The sequence below is a fragment of the Simochromis diagramma genome, unplaced genomic scaffold (assembly GCF_900408965.1).
Source record: "Simochromis diagramma unplaced genomic scaffold, fSimDia1.1 OVJJ01000802.1, whole genome shotgun sequence".
NCBI lineage: Eukaryota > Metazoa > Chordata > Actinopteri > Cichliformes > Cichlidae > Simochromis > Simochromis diagramma.
In genome coordinates this window covers 3,493,472-3,509,997 of record NW_024387492.1, presented here as the reverse complement: position 1 = coordinate 3,509,997, position 16,526 = coordinate 3,493,472, and the positions used below count along the sequence as shown (strand labels likewise).

Below are 16,526 nucleotides of genomic sequence, written 5' to 3'. Positions count from 1 at the left end.
ATCCTGTCCCAGATGACGCTGGGCGAGACGCACTGGACCGAGATAGAAAGAGATACCAATACAGTACATGCTCACAACATGGGTGTTGTCAGAATCACTGATTAAACCATGCATATGTCAGGTTGCTGAAATAACAGTACAACACAATACCTACTTAACACATACGGTAACTGCCTGTGCTGTTCCAGAAATAAAATGTCAGTCAAAAATATGATTGTGGTTTTTTTTTTTTCAGGAAAACCAGATCAAGTATCTCAAAATAATCACAAACCAATTCAAATACACGTGTATACTGAACCTGAATCATTAAAGTGGACCTATCCTGCTCATTACTAGTCCCGTATTTTTAATACCTAACTTAATACCTAGCTCTTGCTTTCCACATTTCCCAGTTCAAAAACGACCCTCCATTTAAGCCAGCTTTCTTCTGATTGGCTGCCGCTCTCAAATGTGCTACTGTTCTCGCAGTGAGATCTGTGTGTCTGAGATATGGAGGAGAATTAGGGCCACCGAAAAGAAAAAAAAAAGTGGGCACATCTTTTTTTTTCTTCTTTTCTGAGAAAAAAAGTCAGAATTCTGGAAAAGAAGAAAAAAAAAGATGTGCCCACTTTTTTCCCCCCCGTGGCCCTAAATGGTAAATGGTCTGTATTTGTATAGCGCTTTACTTGGTCCTAAGGACCTCAAAGCACTTTACACAATCATCCACCCATTCACACACTGGTGATGGTAAGCTACAGTGTAGCCACAGCTGCCCTGGGGCGCACTGACAGAGGCGAGGATGCCAGTCACTGGCGGCACCAGGCCCTATGACCACCACCAGTAGGCAACGGGTGAAGCATCTTGCCCAAGGACACAACGACCGAGACTGTCGGAGCCGGGGCTCGAACCGGCAACCTTCCAATTACAAGACGAACGCCCAACTCTTGAGCCACGATCGCCCCTAATCCTCTTCCCTTTTGAGATGACCATGTTCTCTCTCTCTGACATCAAACAGATCCAAGAAAAGAGAAACAAGTTGGACACTGAACATTTAGGACAGTGTTTTGGTTCACCAGGACTTCAGTTGAACCCAGTATTTGAAACTCTGGCCATTAATTGAAGCATCCACTACCAAAACAGTTTATGTGACATGATCAGGAAAAGCAGAATAGGTCCACTTTGAAGTAAAAATCACCCTTTTCTTTGCTATGATCAAGTTTTTTGTTGTATTTTTCTGCGCAACCTTTGGTTTATATCTCACTTTTAAATGAAGGAGCCACCTTTCTCAACAATCATTCATTCAGTCTTCTTCACACTACTGGTTGGGACTTAAAGCCAGGGAGTGTAAAACAGGGATCAGCTATTCTTGGTTAAAAGTTAAAAGGGAACATCAGGCTGAAATGTGCTGAGTATTTGGAAACACTGGGAAAGTGTAGCATCTACTGAAAATTTGTAGCATTGGGCATTTGGCTTTTATATCTATAAACTGGATGGAAAACAACCTTCCCCTATAATAATGCATTCCCACTGGTAACAGCCTGTGGGAAACACTGCAGTAAAATGTGGCGACAACAATAAAAAGAGTGGCCCTAAGTTTGGATTGTTCAAAACCTACATTGCTGCAGAGTGCACATTTGCACAGTTTGAGTATATGTCGCAGTTGATTTTCTTCTCACTCCTCTGCCTCTTTCACATCTCATTGTGTTTGTGTGTATATGTAGTAAATAACAAAAATATGTTTACTGTGGTGAGTTCTTCAAGGGCACGGGTGTGCTCAGCAGCTCTGTCTCTGAAACGTCTCTCATAGCAGGGTTTCACCAACTGTAAGCACAAATTTGACTCTATATTACAGCTTTTGTTGGCTCCACATTCACAGCATTTAATACATTGTGCAAACACATCCTCCCACATGTCATGGCCAGTCAGAAAAGGGCCAAGTATTACCCTGCTGTGGTATAATACCACACACCGTTTGGAAAGAAACAAACAAAAAAACTTCTGTCTGTCCTGATAACACATTATTTTCAGTCTTTGTTCTCAAGTGTGCTCCAAAAAACAAACCAGTCTTTCAACCCAAACTCACTGACTTGGATTCTGTGATCTCCTGCAAGGTAGATCGTGGTTGTTCTTTGGGCTTGATGCTAGCACTAACCATGTAAATATTGTTGTCACTGATCGTGTTGGAGACTTTGCACGGCTTACAACATAAACACAGCCACGACAGCTGATTGACCTCCCTTTTGAAGCTTTGACTGAAGAAGTAGTAGATCACAGGGTTGTAAACAGTAGAGCTCTTTGCAAACATGCACGGCAGCAGGCTGACTTCAGGTGGGATGGTGCTGCTGTCACGGAAAATGGACCACAGGCTTACCAAACCGTAGGGTGTCCAACAGCATATAAAGCCTATACTGATCAAAACAGCAATCTGAAATAAAACAGGAAGATAAAGTCAGCGAAAAACTCTCAAAGTCGATGAAAACAAAGGCAAGAATTTCATTGGCTTATGATTGGGAGCGTCACTGATTTAGTTATAGTCATGGTTAGAAAAAAAACCCTATCAATTCTCAGGTTTTACATATTGGGACATAATAAGAATGATCTGGTTCTTAGAAAGTCTTAAAATGAGGTAAATAATAACTTCAGGTAAACAGCAACACATCACATAATGCATCATGGCATTACTTAATAAAAACTAAGCCTAAATGCAGAAGCCGTGTGTGAAAAACTGTCAAGCACGGTGGTGGCAGGTTCATGATTTGGATTCATTTTCTTGCCACAGGACTTGGACACCTTGCAGTCACTGAGTTAAGCATGAAGTACCTGTATACCAAAGTGCTCTAGAGTCAAGGTTGAGGCCATTTGTCTGATGGAAAATGAGTTGTGCGACAGGACAGTGATCCCAAGCACGGCAGCAAATCTCCAAAAGAATGGCCGAAGGCACACAAATCAAGGTGTAGCGATGGTCCAGTCAAAACTCAGACCTCAACTCAAAATAAATTCTGTGGTTTAACCTTAAAGGAGCTGTGCATAAACAAATACCTGCAAACCTCACTGAACTGAAAGAAGAGTGAGGTAAATTCCTCCTCAGCATTGTGATAGACTGAAAAAGTCATACAGAAAACCATTTGATGTAATTGCTGCTTAAGGTGCTTCAACATCGATGGTAAATGGCCTGTATTTGTATAGCGCTTTTAGTCCCTAAGGACCCCAAAGCGCTTTACACATCCAGTCATCCACCCATTCACACACACATTCATACACTTGTGATGGCAGCTACATTGTAGCCACAGCCGCTCAGGGGCGCACTGACAGAGGCGATGGGGTTTTCCTAATTTTTTGACACACTGCTTCTGCACTGTTGCTTAGTTTTTGTTCAATAAATAATGACATGGTGTAATATGTCATGTGGTTTACCTAATTTTAAGACCTGATAAGGACTAGTTCTTTTTAGTGCATCTTAATTAAACCATAGACAGAAGGTATGCTTACATTTGGCTCCAGATTGTGAGACTTGTGGGTGTAAAATGGATTGGCTTAAAGTTTTCAACAACGAGGTTAAATGTGCTTTTCAGTCCTAAAAAAATTTAAAATGAACTGATTCTGAGAAAGGAATAGGAGGGAACTTAACTAACATCAAACCATTGGTTGACCAAACCACAGGGTATAGTGCTGACTGGATGAACCGTCTCTCTCGATGATCAAATATTCAACAATTTTCAGAATTTTAACCCTTTAAAGCAAACTACAGTTTCAGATCTTCATAATCTTCAGTAAAGAGCGACTCACTAGTAACAGCCTCCGATGGAGCTTGACGATGTTGGGGATTCTGTGGCTGTTGTGCATCGACTTTTTGTAGGTGAAATAGAGTTTGATGGCGATGCCAAAGTAGCAGCAGAGGATGATGACAGTAGGCATGACCAGGTTGAAGAAGAACAGGGAGATAACAAAAGACAATCCCTCATATTTCATCTGGCCCCAGGCAAGTGAGCAGGACAGGCCAAAGGGTTCTGGGCCGTATCGACCCCAGCCCACTATGGGAAACAGAGCCCAGATCAAAGCATACAGCCAGGACCACAGGCACAGCATCTTCACCTTCTTCCAACTGATTTTCTCCCCTGCAGTGAGAAATAAAGAGAACAGTTGCTTTCTCCTTCTTATATGCAGTTAAATGGCAGAGCTTAGATAAGATCCTATATTCCTTAAATCACATATCACATGCATAGAAATAATTTAGTTTTATTTATTAAACACCGAAACACAACAACAGTTGCCTTTATGTTAAAACGCAAAAACTCTGTTACACAGTTACACTGAAAACAGGTTTAAACATATGGACGTGAGCGGATGGTATGTAATACAAAGGTAAGAAGATTTTTATTTCCATTAATTCTCTTTTATATTTGACAGCATGGCTCTTGTCTGTGACCTCTCTGCCGGTTCTATGCATACATGAAAAGAGGCAGATGTGGGAAGAGCATCTTTGGAAACAGTATTTTTGTCAGCCCTGAATTACTTACTAGGTGACTGCAGGTTGAGGGACACAATCAAGCGCACAACAGCCAAGATGGTGAGGTTCATGATGCTGGCCATACCAAAGAAGAATCCTGCCAGGCCATAATAGACACAGGAAACATCTCCCCCAAGCCAGCGATGGCTCCAGGCAGACGCCACAGCTAGAGGGTACATGGTGACAGCTGCTCCCAGGTCTGTCATGGCTAGATTCACACTCAGCAGCTCCGGCGGTTTCATCCTGGACGACCTTTTGAATGCCACGATAAGGACTTGCAGGTTTCCCACAATGGAGAGCACAGCTGGGATACAGAGGAAGAGGAGAAGATGATATAATGAATAGAAGTCTAGCTACACAAACACACATGCCGTCTGCAAAGGTGTTTAAAGTGGCTGATGCCTTTGGATGCATATTAATCGTGCGTTAAATTACGTCAAATTTGTCTTTTAGCTGTTAGATGATTTAACAACAACAATAATCAGCATTCACTGGCCTTGATTGCGGTACGTGTGAGGTCCACATTACTGTTCCCCTGTGTCTGAAGAAGTGCATATAAGCACATATACTGACACACAGGTTAAACACACAATGAGTGCATTAACAATGATCCTGATCTGTGTAAAGACACAAGACTCTGGATGGATGTTGGATTTGAGTGCGACCACACGGTCGTTACATCGTTTATTGAATCCACAGTAGAGGTTTAACTAAGGAAGAAGGACAGCTTTACCCACTGGCTGCCTGCAAATGACACACAATGCTAATCTTTTTAAACAGCCTCACAGCCCATTACAAAATGATTTGACCTTTTCTTTTATAATGGAAGGTAAAAGTCAGGCGAGCACCTAAGTGCAGCTTCAAGGTTTGTGTGAGGTGCTTTTTTATTACTAGTTTACACGCTTAGACCACAATTCAGAGATAAATACGTCACTTTTTACTCCTCTATATTTATTTATTATCTTCTGTAAAATAATTGCTGCAAAATCACATCTGCAGCACAGTTTAAAATAAATAAATAAATAAATCCATCAGTAGGAAAACGTTACAATGTACTGTTTTAAAGGAAGGAATTTTCTTTTTTGGGTATCTTTTGACCACACATTGATTTTTTTCCATTCTCTATTTACAGAAATCTTAATGAAATCTTAAAAAAAAATAGATAAGGTAGTGTTAGTTGTTGTTTCTGACTCTATCCTCTCGTCTCCCTGCATTTCTGGAGCAGACGTATAAGACGGAGACGGAGATAAGGTGAAGCATTTTGCACATCAGTTTCCACACCTCGGGCAAATCTGTGTTTCATTAAACTCACTATGACATTTGCCCCATTAAACCTTTAGGGGATTATTTTCCTGATAAACACAAGATGTTTTTGAAATAGGCCAACCAGCATCTGACCATAGCCTGAAGAACTATTCACGTCTGCCGTTTAGTCTAAAGGCCAATAAGGATATTACTTAAAACATTGTACGTCTATTTGAGCTATCTGAACAATACTGTTTTTATCACACTGTTAAATATTCACATATAAGGGTAATCTTTTACCTCTGACCTCTCAGTAATACAGAAAACAACCACAGAAAGAAAACCGTAATGTTAGGGCATTGGCAGGCGCTCCAAGCTGAAAATAACATTTATTTCTTTCACATTTCAAGCAGAAAGAAGTCATGATTACGTCAGACACAGATTAACGCTAACTCTGCTGCCTCTCTTTTGTTCTCCTCAGCACAAAGCCGCCATTGTATCTCTCAACATGTGAACTTGACCTTGCCTAGCAGCCTTGCACATGAAGAAAGTTTGTAAGACTGTAAGCTCGTATTCACTGGAGTGGGTGATTTGATGAATTTCCTGCCAGATCGGTGAAATTGGCGAACGTATACGGTGATTATCGCTGTGATTAGTGTAGAAAGAAGAGCCTAGCTTCTGTTTTTGGCAGAGAACAAAAGGACAACAAAGGTTTAAAACATCACCGATGTGGGGAAATAACCATGGTGATTACACCTTTTCTCAGAGATGGGATTTTTAAAAAGGAGGCACAAATATTTGTTGCTGGATCAGCTTTTGATGCTGGTCTCACAGTCATGGTAAAGCAATGGCTAAGAGAACGAACTGATGAGGATGGATAATATCTAAAAAGAAAAGTGACAATAAAATGTTCTGCAGGGGAGGAGAGAAGTGTACACATTGTGTTGAAGTGCTTTTAAAGTGCTCACGTATAATCAGCTTTCTTCACAGCCAGTGTTGAACTGTGAGGTTCGGTTGGTAGATTTGGATCAATGCCCGTGTATTTCAGAGAGATAGCTGTCATGACAACACCTGCAGACTGTTAGGTGGCATTCACCTCTAGAGCAGTAATAGAAATGTGACTGACTAAGAATCCATTAACTGATGTCAAAAGGTGGACAACATGAAAAATGTGAAAAATGTCCAGATGCTGAATGATGACCTGCTGAGCTTCAGGCTGTAATTAGAGCTAGCCTATAGAGTGCCACGTCTGCTCCTTGGCTTGAACATGAAACAGTTTCCAGAGGTGAGGATTATTCCTGAGCAACCTCAGCTTAGAGCACTGTGTACTTTCCTCTCACTCTCTTCTACTGTAGGTAATCTTGTTAACCTTTCCCCGTAAACTAGAACACCAAGAAACTCCTTTCCTGCACCTGCTTCTGTCTTAGCGCTTGAAGGACTACTTTAATGTTGCAGAAGTCCATTGTCTTAAGAGGAGTTCAGCATTATGGCCGCATATATTTTTAAAATCAGACATCATGAGTGAGAGGTCTTGGTAGCCGGGAATCGATCTGCCAGGGGCTCCGCTCCTGGCAGACCAGCGTGTCCTGGATCTCCTGGGCAGATCCAGGACACGCTGGAGAGATTTTATCTCACAGCTGGCCTGGGAATGCCTTGATGTTCCTCCGGATGAGCTGGAGGAGGTGGCTGGGGAGAGAGAGGCCTGGGATTCTCTGCTTAGGCCCCTGTGACCCAGGCCGTGGATAAGCGGAAGAAGATGGATGGATGGATGGATGAGTGAGAGGTGGATCAAGCTCATAAGTTGAAGACACTTATAAGGTAGTAATTTCTCAGTCACAGGTTCAATAAGCCCTAAAGGATCCTGCTTTTTTTTTCTGTTTGATTCTAAATCATACTGGAGGTTACAACATGAACATAATGTTTATTTAATAAGAGTTGAAACAAGCAATTAAACCATAAACTGATTAGAAAGATTTTTTATTGAGGTTTTAAATCAAGTGATGAGCCGTTTCCCGACTTTCCTTGACTTCATACAATATTTCGCCCACCTACTGGCTGTTAGATAGCAGGTATACATTGTATTCATATAACGCTCATGCCCTGTCTTGCTGAACAAAATATTGCATTGATTTTTTTTGCTGGAAGCAACCTCAGGGAAACAACCAGATGACAAAACTAACAGCATAAATGCACTTCTGTGTATATCCAGCACTGAGACAGACTCCTTCGTCGTGAAGGGAGATTCTCTGACAGTCTCCCTACACAAGAACTCTTGATTTCATGTAGGATCTCCTTTGGGACTTTTTAAGCTCAAAGCCCAGTGACCCGATCAACTTCCAGCTCACTGCAAATTACTTTCAAGTGGCTTTAACTGCTCTCTGCAAACAAAAAAGAATCAATGGCGGCATGTAACATCATCCCATATGTCTGCAAATAGAGTTTGTCTTAGCTACGCACCCACTATCTCATGATTGAATTAATGGCTGGAGGAGTTGTGTTTAGAAAACCCACATTATAACCAGTTATAATACAAATGAGGGTTATGAAATACAGACACACAGTCACATTAATTCCACCCACCACATCAGTGATCAATCCCAGGGAAAATTCTGTTTTACCACTTGCTTTATGGATTTGGTTGATGGTTAGAAGAAGAGTGCGTGCATAATGTTGTGGAGGGGAATAAAAAGTCAGACAGGATCATGAGTTTGAAGCTGAAAATTGTATAGGTGACGATGAATGTGCATATGCCCCACAAGTTAGATGTTAGTTACACGAGAAAGAGGAATTCTACACTAACTTGGATGAAGTGGTAGAGAGTGTCGCCAGGGGGAGAGGGGGGTGATGGTTTAAGAAGACAGAGGCAGAAGGATTTCTCTCCTCAACAGACGGTGGTGGATTTTTTTCTGTGGTGAACACATGCTTCAAGAAGAGGGAGGAACATAGGGTGATGTGTAAGAGTGGAGGCCGCTGGACTAAATCCTGGAGAAAGTGTAATGTGAAAGAGAAAAGACTGCAAGCTGGTGTGAGGGAAGAATGTAGCTCGGCAGATGGACAGTAGTCTGTAGGACGACTCTGGAAGGAGAGGAAGTGAGTGAATTAAATGGAGGAGGTTAAAGAAGGTAAAATGTTACACAGAGTAGTTGGGTGGTAGGTAAGAGATAACAGATGGCTGGGACAGTACAACTGAAGTGGTGAGAGAAACTGCCAAGAAGGTGTTTTGTGTATCCTCTGAGCAGAAGGAAGAAGACTTGGTGGTGGAACGAGGCTGTGCAGGAAAGTATTCAAAGGAACAGGTTAGCAAAGAAAAAGTGGGATAGTCAGGGAGATGCCAAAAGTATACAGGAGTACTGGGAGGCTATGCACACAGCAAAGAGAGGGGTGGCAAAGGAACGGACTTTAAGTGCGTTGTATGTGGACACTAAGAAAGGAAAAAAAGATTTTTATCAATTGGCTAGCAAGAGATTGAACTGAAAAGGACGTGCAGGAGGTTAGGGTGCTTAACCCTGGAGAACCCATGGGGTCAGATCCGACCCCATTGGTTTACTAGGGAAACCATGGGGTCAAATTTGACCCCATGGGTTCTCCAGGGTTAAAGATAGAGGAAGGAGTACTTTAAGGAGCTGATGAACGAAGAAAATGAGAGGAGCCCTCACTTCCTCCTGACTAATCCTCTGCGCTTCCTGATTCAGTAACTGCAGAGGATTAGTAATGAGGAAGTGAGGGCAGCTATGAAGAGGATGAAAAGTGGAAAGCTGGTTGGTCCAGATGACGTCGCTGGTTGGTCCTGTGGAGCTATGGAGATGTCTAGGAGAAAGCACAGTGGACCAGGTTGTTTAACACTGATTCCAGTTTTTATGAACAAGGAGGACGTGCAAAGCTGTAGGAGCTACAGAAGGATTAATGAGCCATACAATAAAGACATGAGAAAGAGTTGTTGAAGCTGCATGGTGCACTGTCTTCTTTCAATATGGAGAAGGTTTGGACACATGCAGATGAAGCACATGGATATAATGGACAACGGATGCTGAGCATGGAGCTGCCAAACTGAAGGAAAAGAGGAAGACTGCACAGAGATTCATGGATGTAGTGAAGGAATACATGCAGAATGGTGATGTGACAGAGAGGAAGGGGTGAGGTGGAGGCAGATAATCCAGTGTGGTGACCCCTAAAGGAAGCAGACAAAAGAAGATGCAGTAGGTTTGAAAACACGTGTCCCTCCTGGACAGACTGGATGTGAGAAAGACCTGTAGAGATCCAACTGCAGCAGCATTTGTGATCTATGGATACACACAGGGGTAAATGAAAAGGGGTCAATTATATAGTGGTATGACAGCCCTTACTGTTAGATTTAGACAGACAGATGAAGAGGCTGTCTTCATCCTAATCCATACATGGCTTAATAATGGTCTACTGGTACAGCATCGACACGTAGGAGAAGAAGTAACAGCGTGTTTTATATTTAGCGTGACTTTTGCTTAAAGGTCACAACATGGGACAATGTAAAGACGCAGCTCCTTTTTTTTCAAGGGTACAAAGTTTGATGATTTTATTTGAGTTAAGCTACAACATTAATAGAAAGGATGGGTAGTTCTAAGAGTCTTCCTCCCACTGCACTGTCGCTTTTTGTTTGTAAAAATTGTAAAAAGATTTTTAAAAAATGTAAAAGCACATCTGCAAAGGATACACCTGTGGATCCTTGACTATAGCTTCCTTGGCAACCATTTGTCCACCAGACTGAACAGACTGAGGAACTAAAACATCCTTCAATGTGGAATAATAAGACTGACATCCAGGTCACAGGGAAAAAAAAACAGAGGACAGAGGGAACAAGGAGGTGCAAATTACAGAAATGAGAAAATCCCTTTGTGGTCCCGTCGTTGTGATTGTGTCTGTAGTCTTGTTCATGGTGTTTCATGCTCCTGTTCCTCATGCTGCTCATCAGATGTTATCTCTGACTCTTTTAGTATCCTTAACTGTTCGTGCAAGTCAAATCAATGGTCATCCTTTTGTTTGGGTCCCCTGTAGACCTCGCCCCGGTAAAGGTCTTTAGTGTTTAACCCTCACAGATAAACATAGGATCCTTTTGTTTCTAAGCAGGCACGCTTTAAACAATGCACATAGGAAGGGCTAATTTGAATCCAAAGGGAATTAATTTTCTCTTTTTAATCTTTGGCCATTCTGCACAAAGTCCGAGGTGTAGACACTGTGTGGGAACATCAGGATAAAGGGACTGTACTACAAACAGTTGGAGTAGAATGGTTTAGAATAGGAAGTCAATCAGATTACTTTAATGCAGCTGTAGCTAACTTGGTCTTCTATCATTATTAGGGGGGAATTCAAACTGTTACTAAACTTTTCTTAGCCTTTTAGCAGCTTTTATGAGTGTGCACATGGACATCTCCCTGCACACACGTGCTGTTTTTCTGTTCCTGTGATGTGACTATGACTTCAATCACTGGATATAATTTGTCTGTATTTGTGTGAAATTTTCTGGGAAGAAACTTGCCTCATAACCAGAAGCAGAGCGATGGAGTCGGGACTGATTTCAGTGGAAGTGATTGATTAAGCCCTATATAGTGTATTTCCCCCCCTGTGGGCAGCAGAGAACCGAACAGAAATGAAATCAGACCAGGCTTTGTTTTAATCATCCAGCATCAAAACACAGCACGGTTTATCTTTCTCTAACTTCTCTTAGCTTGCATTATTTATCCAGCTTCCCTGTAGCACAATCTGTCAGACTACAAACTACAGCTCATCTATGTTTTTATCTCAAAGCATTGCAAAGCATTGCTGTCCTCCCAATCCCACCACGTCACCACCTAAAAACACATGAAAGGCCAGCTACATTCTGAAATCATGTTTGATTTAAATTTCTAAATGCAAAATGCAGCACAAAAATAAAATAAGGCACACATTTCTCATGCTGGATAACAGAAAGATCAGCAGGGATGACCTGCAGGTATGAGGTGAATGTGGTTCCCAGACAGAACAACTACACCAGCTGTTTTTGTCCATTAGAAGAACCAATTCAATACATCAAACCTCAAACATCTGGATTATGAACCTCTGCTGCTTTGCTTCATAAATCCTGCCATCAGTGGATGAAAGGGCCGGTGGTCTTTGTCCTCGGCTGCTATTCTCCACCCTCTATTATGTCAATCTATCAGTCTATCTTTGGTTGTGCAGTAGACTTACTGCCTAATGATGCAGTAAGTGCAGTAAGATAAACTGTGCCAAAAAGCAGGAGGATGATTGAGTCTCTGTGCTTCTGTCCGTCTTATTGATCAGGAGGTCACAGTAGCTTTGTGGAGATTTATATGTTTTTAAAGTCTTTACCAGCAGGCTGGACACCAGAATTATCCCTGCACTGAATTCTCACATTAAGTCTGCACATGCACAGACAGACCACAGGCCCTTTGGTCTCTCACCTGATAAGTGCCCCTTTGGTAAGATTTCTTCTTCCCAGTTTCTGTCTGGCGTCATTTCAAATTTTCATTTTAAATATGGCCCCTGGCATCAGTTCTCAATAAAAAGCAGGAAATGCCTCACAGCTGTGTTTCCATAATTCTTCTAACCCCCCTGCACCCCAGGACCTCCTTCCACCTTTTTCTGTCATCACAGCCACTGCACGCATTTGGAGCACCTTGAGGAGTAGCATCCTCTCTGACCTCCGTTCATTGGTGACAGGCAGGTAATGATAAGTGAATGATGGTAGTGTTTACCTCGGCCTCGTCCATGTCTGTCACTGTAATGATATATAATATCCCAAACATAAGTAATAATAACCTCCTCCACCCCCATCCTGAAGGCTGTAGTTTTTCTTTTAAATAAACTATTTTAGTAAACACAGAATCTAAGATCTTATATAAAGGGCGGCATACAAGGTTGAAGACTTACTTCTGTCACTTAGGATTATTCTGAAGGTTATATTATATATTCTCTGAAACCTAAGACCACTGTTCTCCTTACCTGACTGTACCAAACAGATTTCATGCAAATACACTACACACCACACAAACTTACTCTAACCTTGTAAATGACGGTGTGGAGGGTGGGTGTGGGAGATTTCAGATTTAAGCAAAACGTTAGGTCTCCTGTGACTTTGCAAAACGTCTGTCACAGTTTTCGGTCCGCTGACTTTATTCTGTTCTGCACACATTTTCAGTATCATGAGATTATATTTTTTTCCCAGTATTTTCTCAGAAAGCTGCTTTGAACTCATGTGAGCAAAATGGATTATAAAAAAAAGATCACGCTCTTTTAATTCAGTTTATGTCTCCAAAGCCGGGAGAATAAGTCAATGCTATTGAAGAGTATATTCCCAGACAGGATTAAGATGATCAGAGATGGGAAGCATTCAAAAACCATTAACTGTCATTGTTTCTAGTTTAAGTGCGATTTTCAACTTACTTAAGACCAGCAGGTAGCAGCCCGTGCCGATGTCCAGCGCCGGTGATAAAGCAGAGGTGTACTTATCCATGAAAACAATGATCAGTAACCAAGATAAAAGAAAAGTGATCCTCATGCGATCCCGACGAAGCGGAGAAGAGTCAGACTGCGCCTCTGCTGCTGCTGCGCTCCGGTGTCAGAGGCATCTGTCCTCGGGAATGAAGCTGAGGCGCGTACCGGCTGAAGCCTCGTGCCTGCAGCCAGCGTGTGTTGTCAGGGCGATGATGCGTAAAGAGAGGATCATCCAGCGTCTCCAGTGCCGTGGTGTCACTGAGCGTTAGATGTCAAAACGGGAAAACAGGTTTATGTTAGCTTCAGGTTGAGTTAGGTGGGAGTGGAGAGAGTGTGGGAGCTAGCCAGAGACCACAAAGTAAATAAATAAATATACAAGTAAAAAAAAAACCTCAACAAATACCTTTTACCAATTAGACACAAAATATCCTGTTCTCAAATTTTGCTTTGTTGTTTTCAGTGAAGTATTTGAAAATCCCCTTTATGTAAATGGAGTCAACAAAATATTTATTGTATCATTATTTCTTCTGGTAGAACAAAGATAATTGTTTCTGTGTAAACAAGATAAGAAAAAGTTCCCCAAAATAAACACAAAAATAAATACAGAAAACAAATACAGAAAAGGGACTAATTTCAGCTATCACTTTTAGGCTAATAGACATAAAAGTTGAGGGGGCAAGGCTCTAGAGCAGGGGGCAGCTGCCCCCCCTTGCCCCACTGTAGATCCGGCCCTACAGTTAACTTTTGCTTACTCAGAGTAAGACTGCAATGTAAAATTACACAACATGAACTGCTATAATATGTAGCACGAGATCCATTAAAAACTGGCACAGTAGATTTAATAGCTTAATCGTTGAAATGCTCATCGTTAAAGTGGTGGTTAAAATTACCAAAGTAATTTTGCCTCTGTACATAACCACAATGCATTTTAAATAAACTTTTGTATAAACAGTTTTCAGGGGATGAAAAGTAATTGGACAAAATACCATCTTTTTAAATATTAGAATTGTTTTAGTAGTCAAGTAAACTAACATGAGTCTGCTGAGCTAAAGCCAGGGTGGCAAATTCTGGGGGAGCCTTTAAAATACTGATATACTAACATGCCCCAACCCCCAAAAGAAAAAAAAATCCATCAACATAAATATCTTAAGAGGAGAAATGTGCTGCTGGCACGAGGGAATCTTAACCTGGTGAATATCACAGTGATTCCCCTGCCAGTGGCAGACGCCCTCAGACATCGGTGCGTTGGTGGGTCTTTGTGTCCGGGGATGGGCGTCCAGGTACACACCGGCTCACTCCTTGGTTGCTGCTTATCGGGGCCTGGAGCCTGGGGCTCGCTCAGGCCGCTGAGTGACCCCTCATCTGGGACTCTCCTCAGCTCTTTCTGGGACAGTGGCGCGGCTGCCCCTCTGTTGGTCTTCCTTGGTCTCTTGTGTTCTGGGGGCCTCTGGATGTCTGGAGTTTTGATCTCCTCCATACCTGCTTCATGCCCTGGTGGACGGGGCTATGGCCCCCCACACCCTCTAGCAAATTAAATGTTGTTTATTATGTTGCTCTCGATTTCTTCTGCTTGTTTTTCTTTCCCGTCCCCGAGTCCAGTCTGGCCTGATTACAATAACTTAGAATAAAAATAACTAATAAAGATCAAATAAACTATGACAATCAAGTGGACCAGTATAGCAAAAAGCCCACTTGGGAAAGTAAATCTGTTGGGCATTTGTCTTGGCCTTCAGACAATAATTCTGATTGCTACAGTGCCAGACAGGACACACGCACACACACACAAAAAAGAAGATCACAGTGATTCAGAGGGGAGAATAGAGGTTAGCCAAGCTTCTAAAGAGGGTAACAGTCTAACTCGATCTTACTCTGTTGGCAGAGAAACTAGATGAGGACGGGGTGTTGACCCTGCAGGCGAGAGCCAGAAGGTGAACAGGTGGTAAGTGGTAAGCAAGCATAGAGATGGAGATGGTATCAAGTCCGTAGCATGACATAATTACCAACAGGTAGAAAAGGAGGAGGAGCCTGACCAGCAGCTCCACCTAAAGAAGTAATAGCAATATTTTACTCATGAGAATTACTTATTGTTCACTCTTCAACTTTATTTCGACTACTTCTATTGTGTTGTTTTTTCTTCCTTTCCTCTTTCAAGTTGTAACTTGTTAGTTTGCTCAGATACCACTGAGAGCACTGAAGGGGTTGTCTTGGATTTTGTGGGGTGGCAGTACTTATTTCTCAATCTTCAAGGAAGGCAAGGAGGCAGGATACTTTTTTCCTGTTCATTTTCAGGTGACAAAATGCATCAAAAGGTCTTAACAGCTGGGGTAGACTGAAATTGCTTTCTTCTTTTTTCAGTAGAGAAAAACTTGCTCATAGGTGTCAGTGTAAATCTGAATCTGCATGCATTGCACGTGTAGAGACTTCAGCATATAATGTATTAACATGAAACATATTTTGGAACATTTTGTTGCTCTTTGGGACAATTAAAGAGAAATGGTAGCAGAGGAGAAAGTTCAAATGGGATTTTGACGAAAAAAGACAAAAAGAAGTTTTATCCTCTGACTGCTGTTTCTTTGTGCCGTCTCTTATCTTTTCAGTCCCTACATTGCTGTCGATACCAGCAGTAGATAACTGTCTGCAAATCTATTGTGGAGACTCAATGACCCTGACACTCTTCAGACAGCCTGTCACACATGGCATCTATGGCAGCGTAACATGCAAAAGTAATATTTTAGTGCTGCTCAGGGGTGTGAAAATATTTTTCTTTTTGTCCTGTAGAGACTAAAGGACATTACAAACGAGTTATTGTTGTGTCATTGACTTGTTCGTATTTGTATTTGTGTATTTGAATAATCAGTGTTGATTGTTGTCATGTAAAAAAGTTGCCATAGCTACAGGGAAGATATTTAAAACCATGTTTAATTAAGTGATTAAAGTTAATACATAGAGACCAAATGGGATTCTCCCAGCACTGCTGCCTCATTTTGTTGCATCACATTATTTTAACAACTACAGGACTGCTGCATATCAGAGCCTTCAGGTTACAAAAATACTGAGGCAATCATAAGAGGCTTAGCATGAATCTGTTGCACCAAGATACCCTGTGGATCTTTCAAAGCATGGCCTTTTTTACTTTTTCTTTCTTTCTTTTTTTTTAAATTTTGGCATTCCTTTATTAAAAAAACAGTTTACCCTTAAGGTTAATGTAGGAAGTATGTGCATTTGTGCCCATCTCCCTTTCCTTTTGGTAGCTTTCAAGGTTTCATAAGGCTGACAGTCAATTAAAGCTACAACTGTAACAGCGGAGATCACACATCTCTCTGCTTCTACA

The 16,526-nt window shown here is 41.7% G+C and overlaps 1 protein-coding gene across 1 annotated transcript; it reads right to left on the bottom strand.

The window, feature by feature from the left end:
• Positions 1 to 1,837: 1,837 nt before the first annotated feature.
• Positions 1,838 to 13,749, bottom strand: opn8b (opsin 8, group member b). Its single transcript, XM_040017183.1, has 4 exons — positions 13,145 to 13,749; positions 4,497 to 4,790; positions 3,766 to 4,094; positions 1,838 to 2,404 (listed from the first exon to the last, which is right to left on the bottom strand). Exons 1-4 carry the CDS (start codon positions 13,257 to 13,259, stop codon positions 2,048 to 2,050), a joined length of 1,095 nt encoding a protein of 364 aa, XP_039873117.1. The 5' UTR covers positions 13,260 to 13,749; the 3' UTR covers positions 1,838 to 2,047.
• Between the last annotated feature and the right edge of the window lie 2,777 nt (positions 13,750 to 16,526).

Bases quoted from the DNA above. Each gene is read 5' to 3' on its own strand.
- opn8b (XM_040017183.1), bottom strand. From the start codon at position 13,259: ATGAGGATCACTTTTCTTTTATCTTGGTTACTGATCATTGTTTTCATG. The intron at 4,791-13,144 runs GTAAGTTGAAAA...TCTGTATCCCAG, and splicing joins CTGCTACCTGCTGGTCTTAA to CTGTGCTCTCCATTGTGGGA. The intron at 4,095-4,496 runs GTAAGTAATTCA...TTCTCACTGCAG, and splicing joins CCTCAACCTGCAGTCACCTA to GGGAGAAAATCAGTTGGAAG.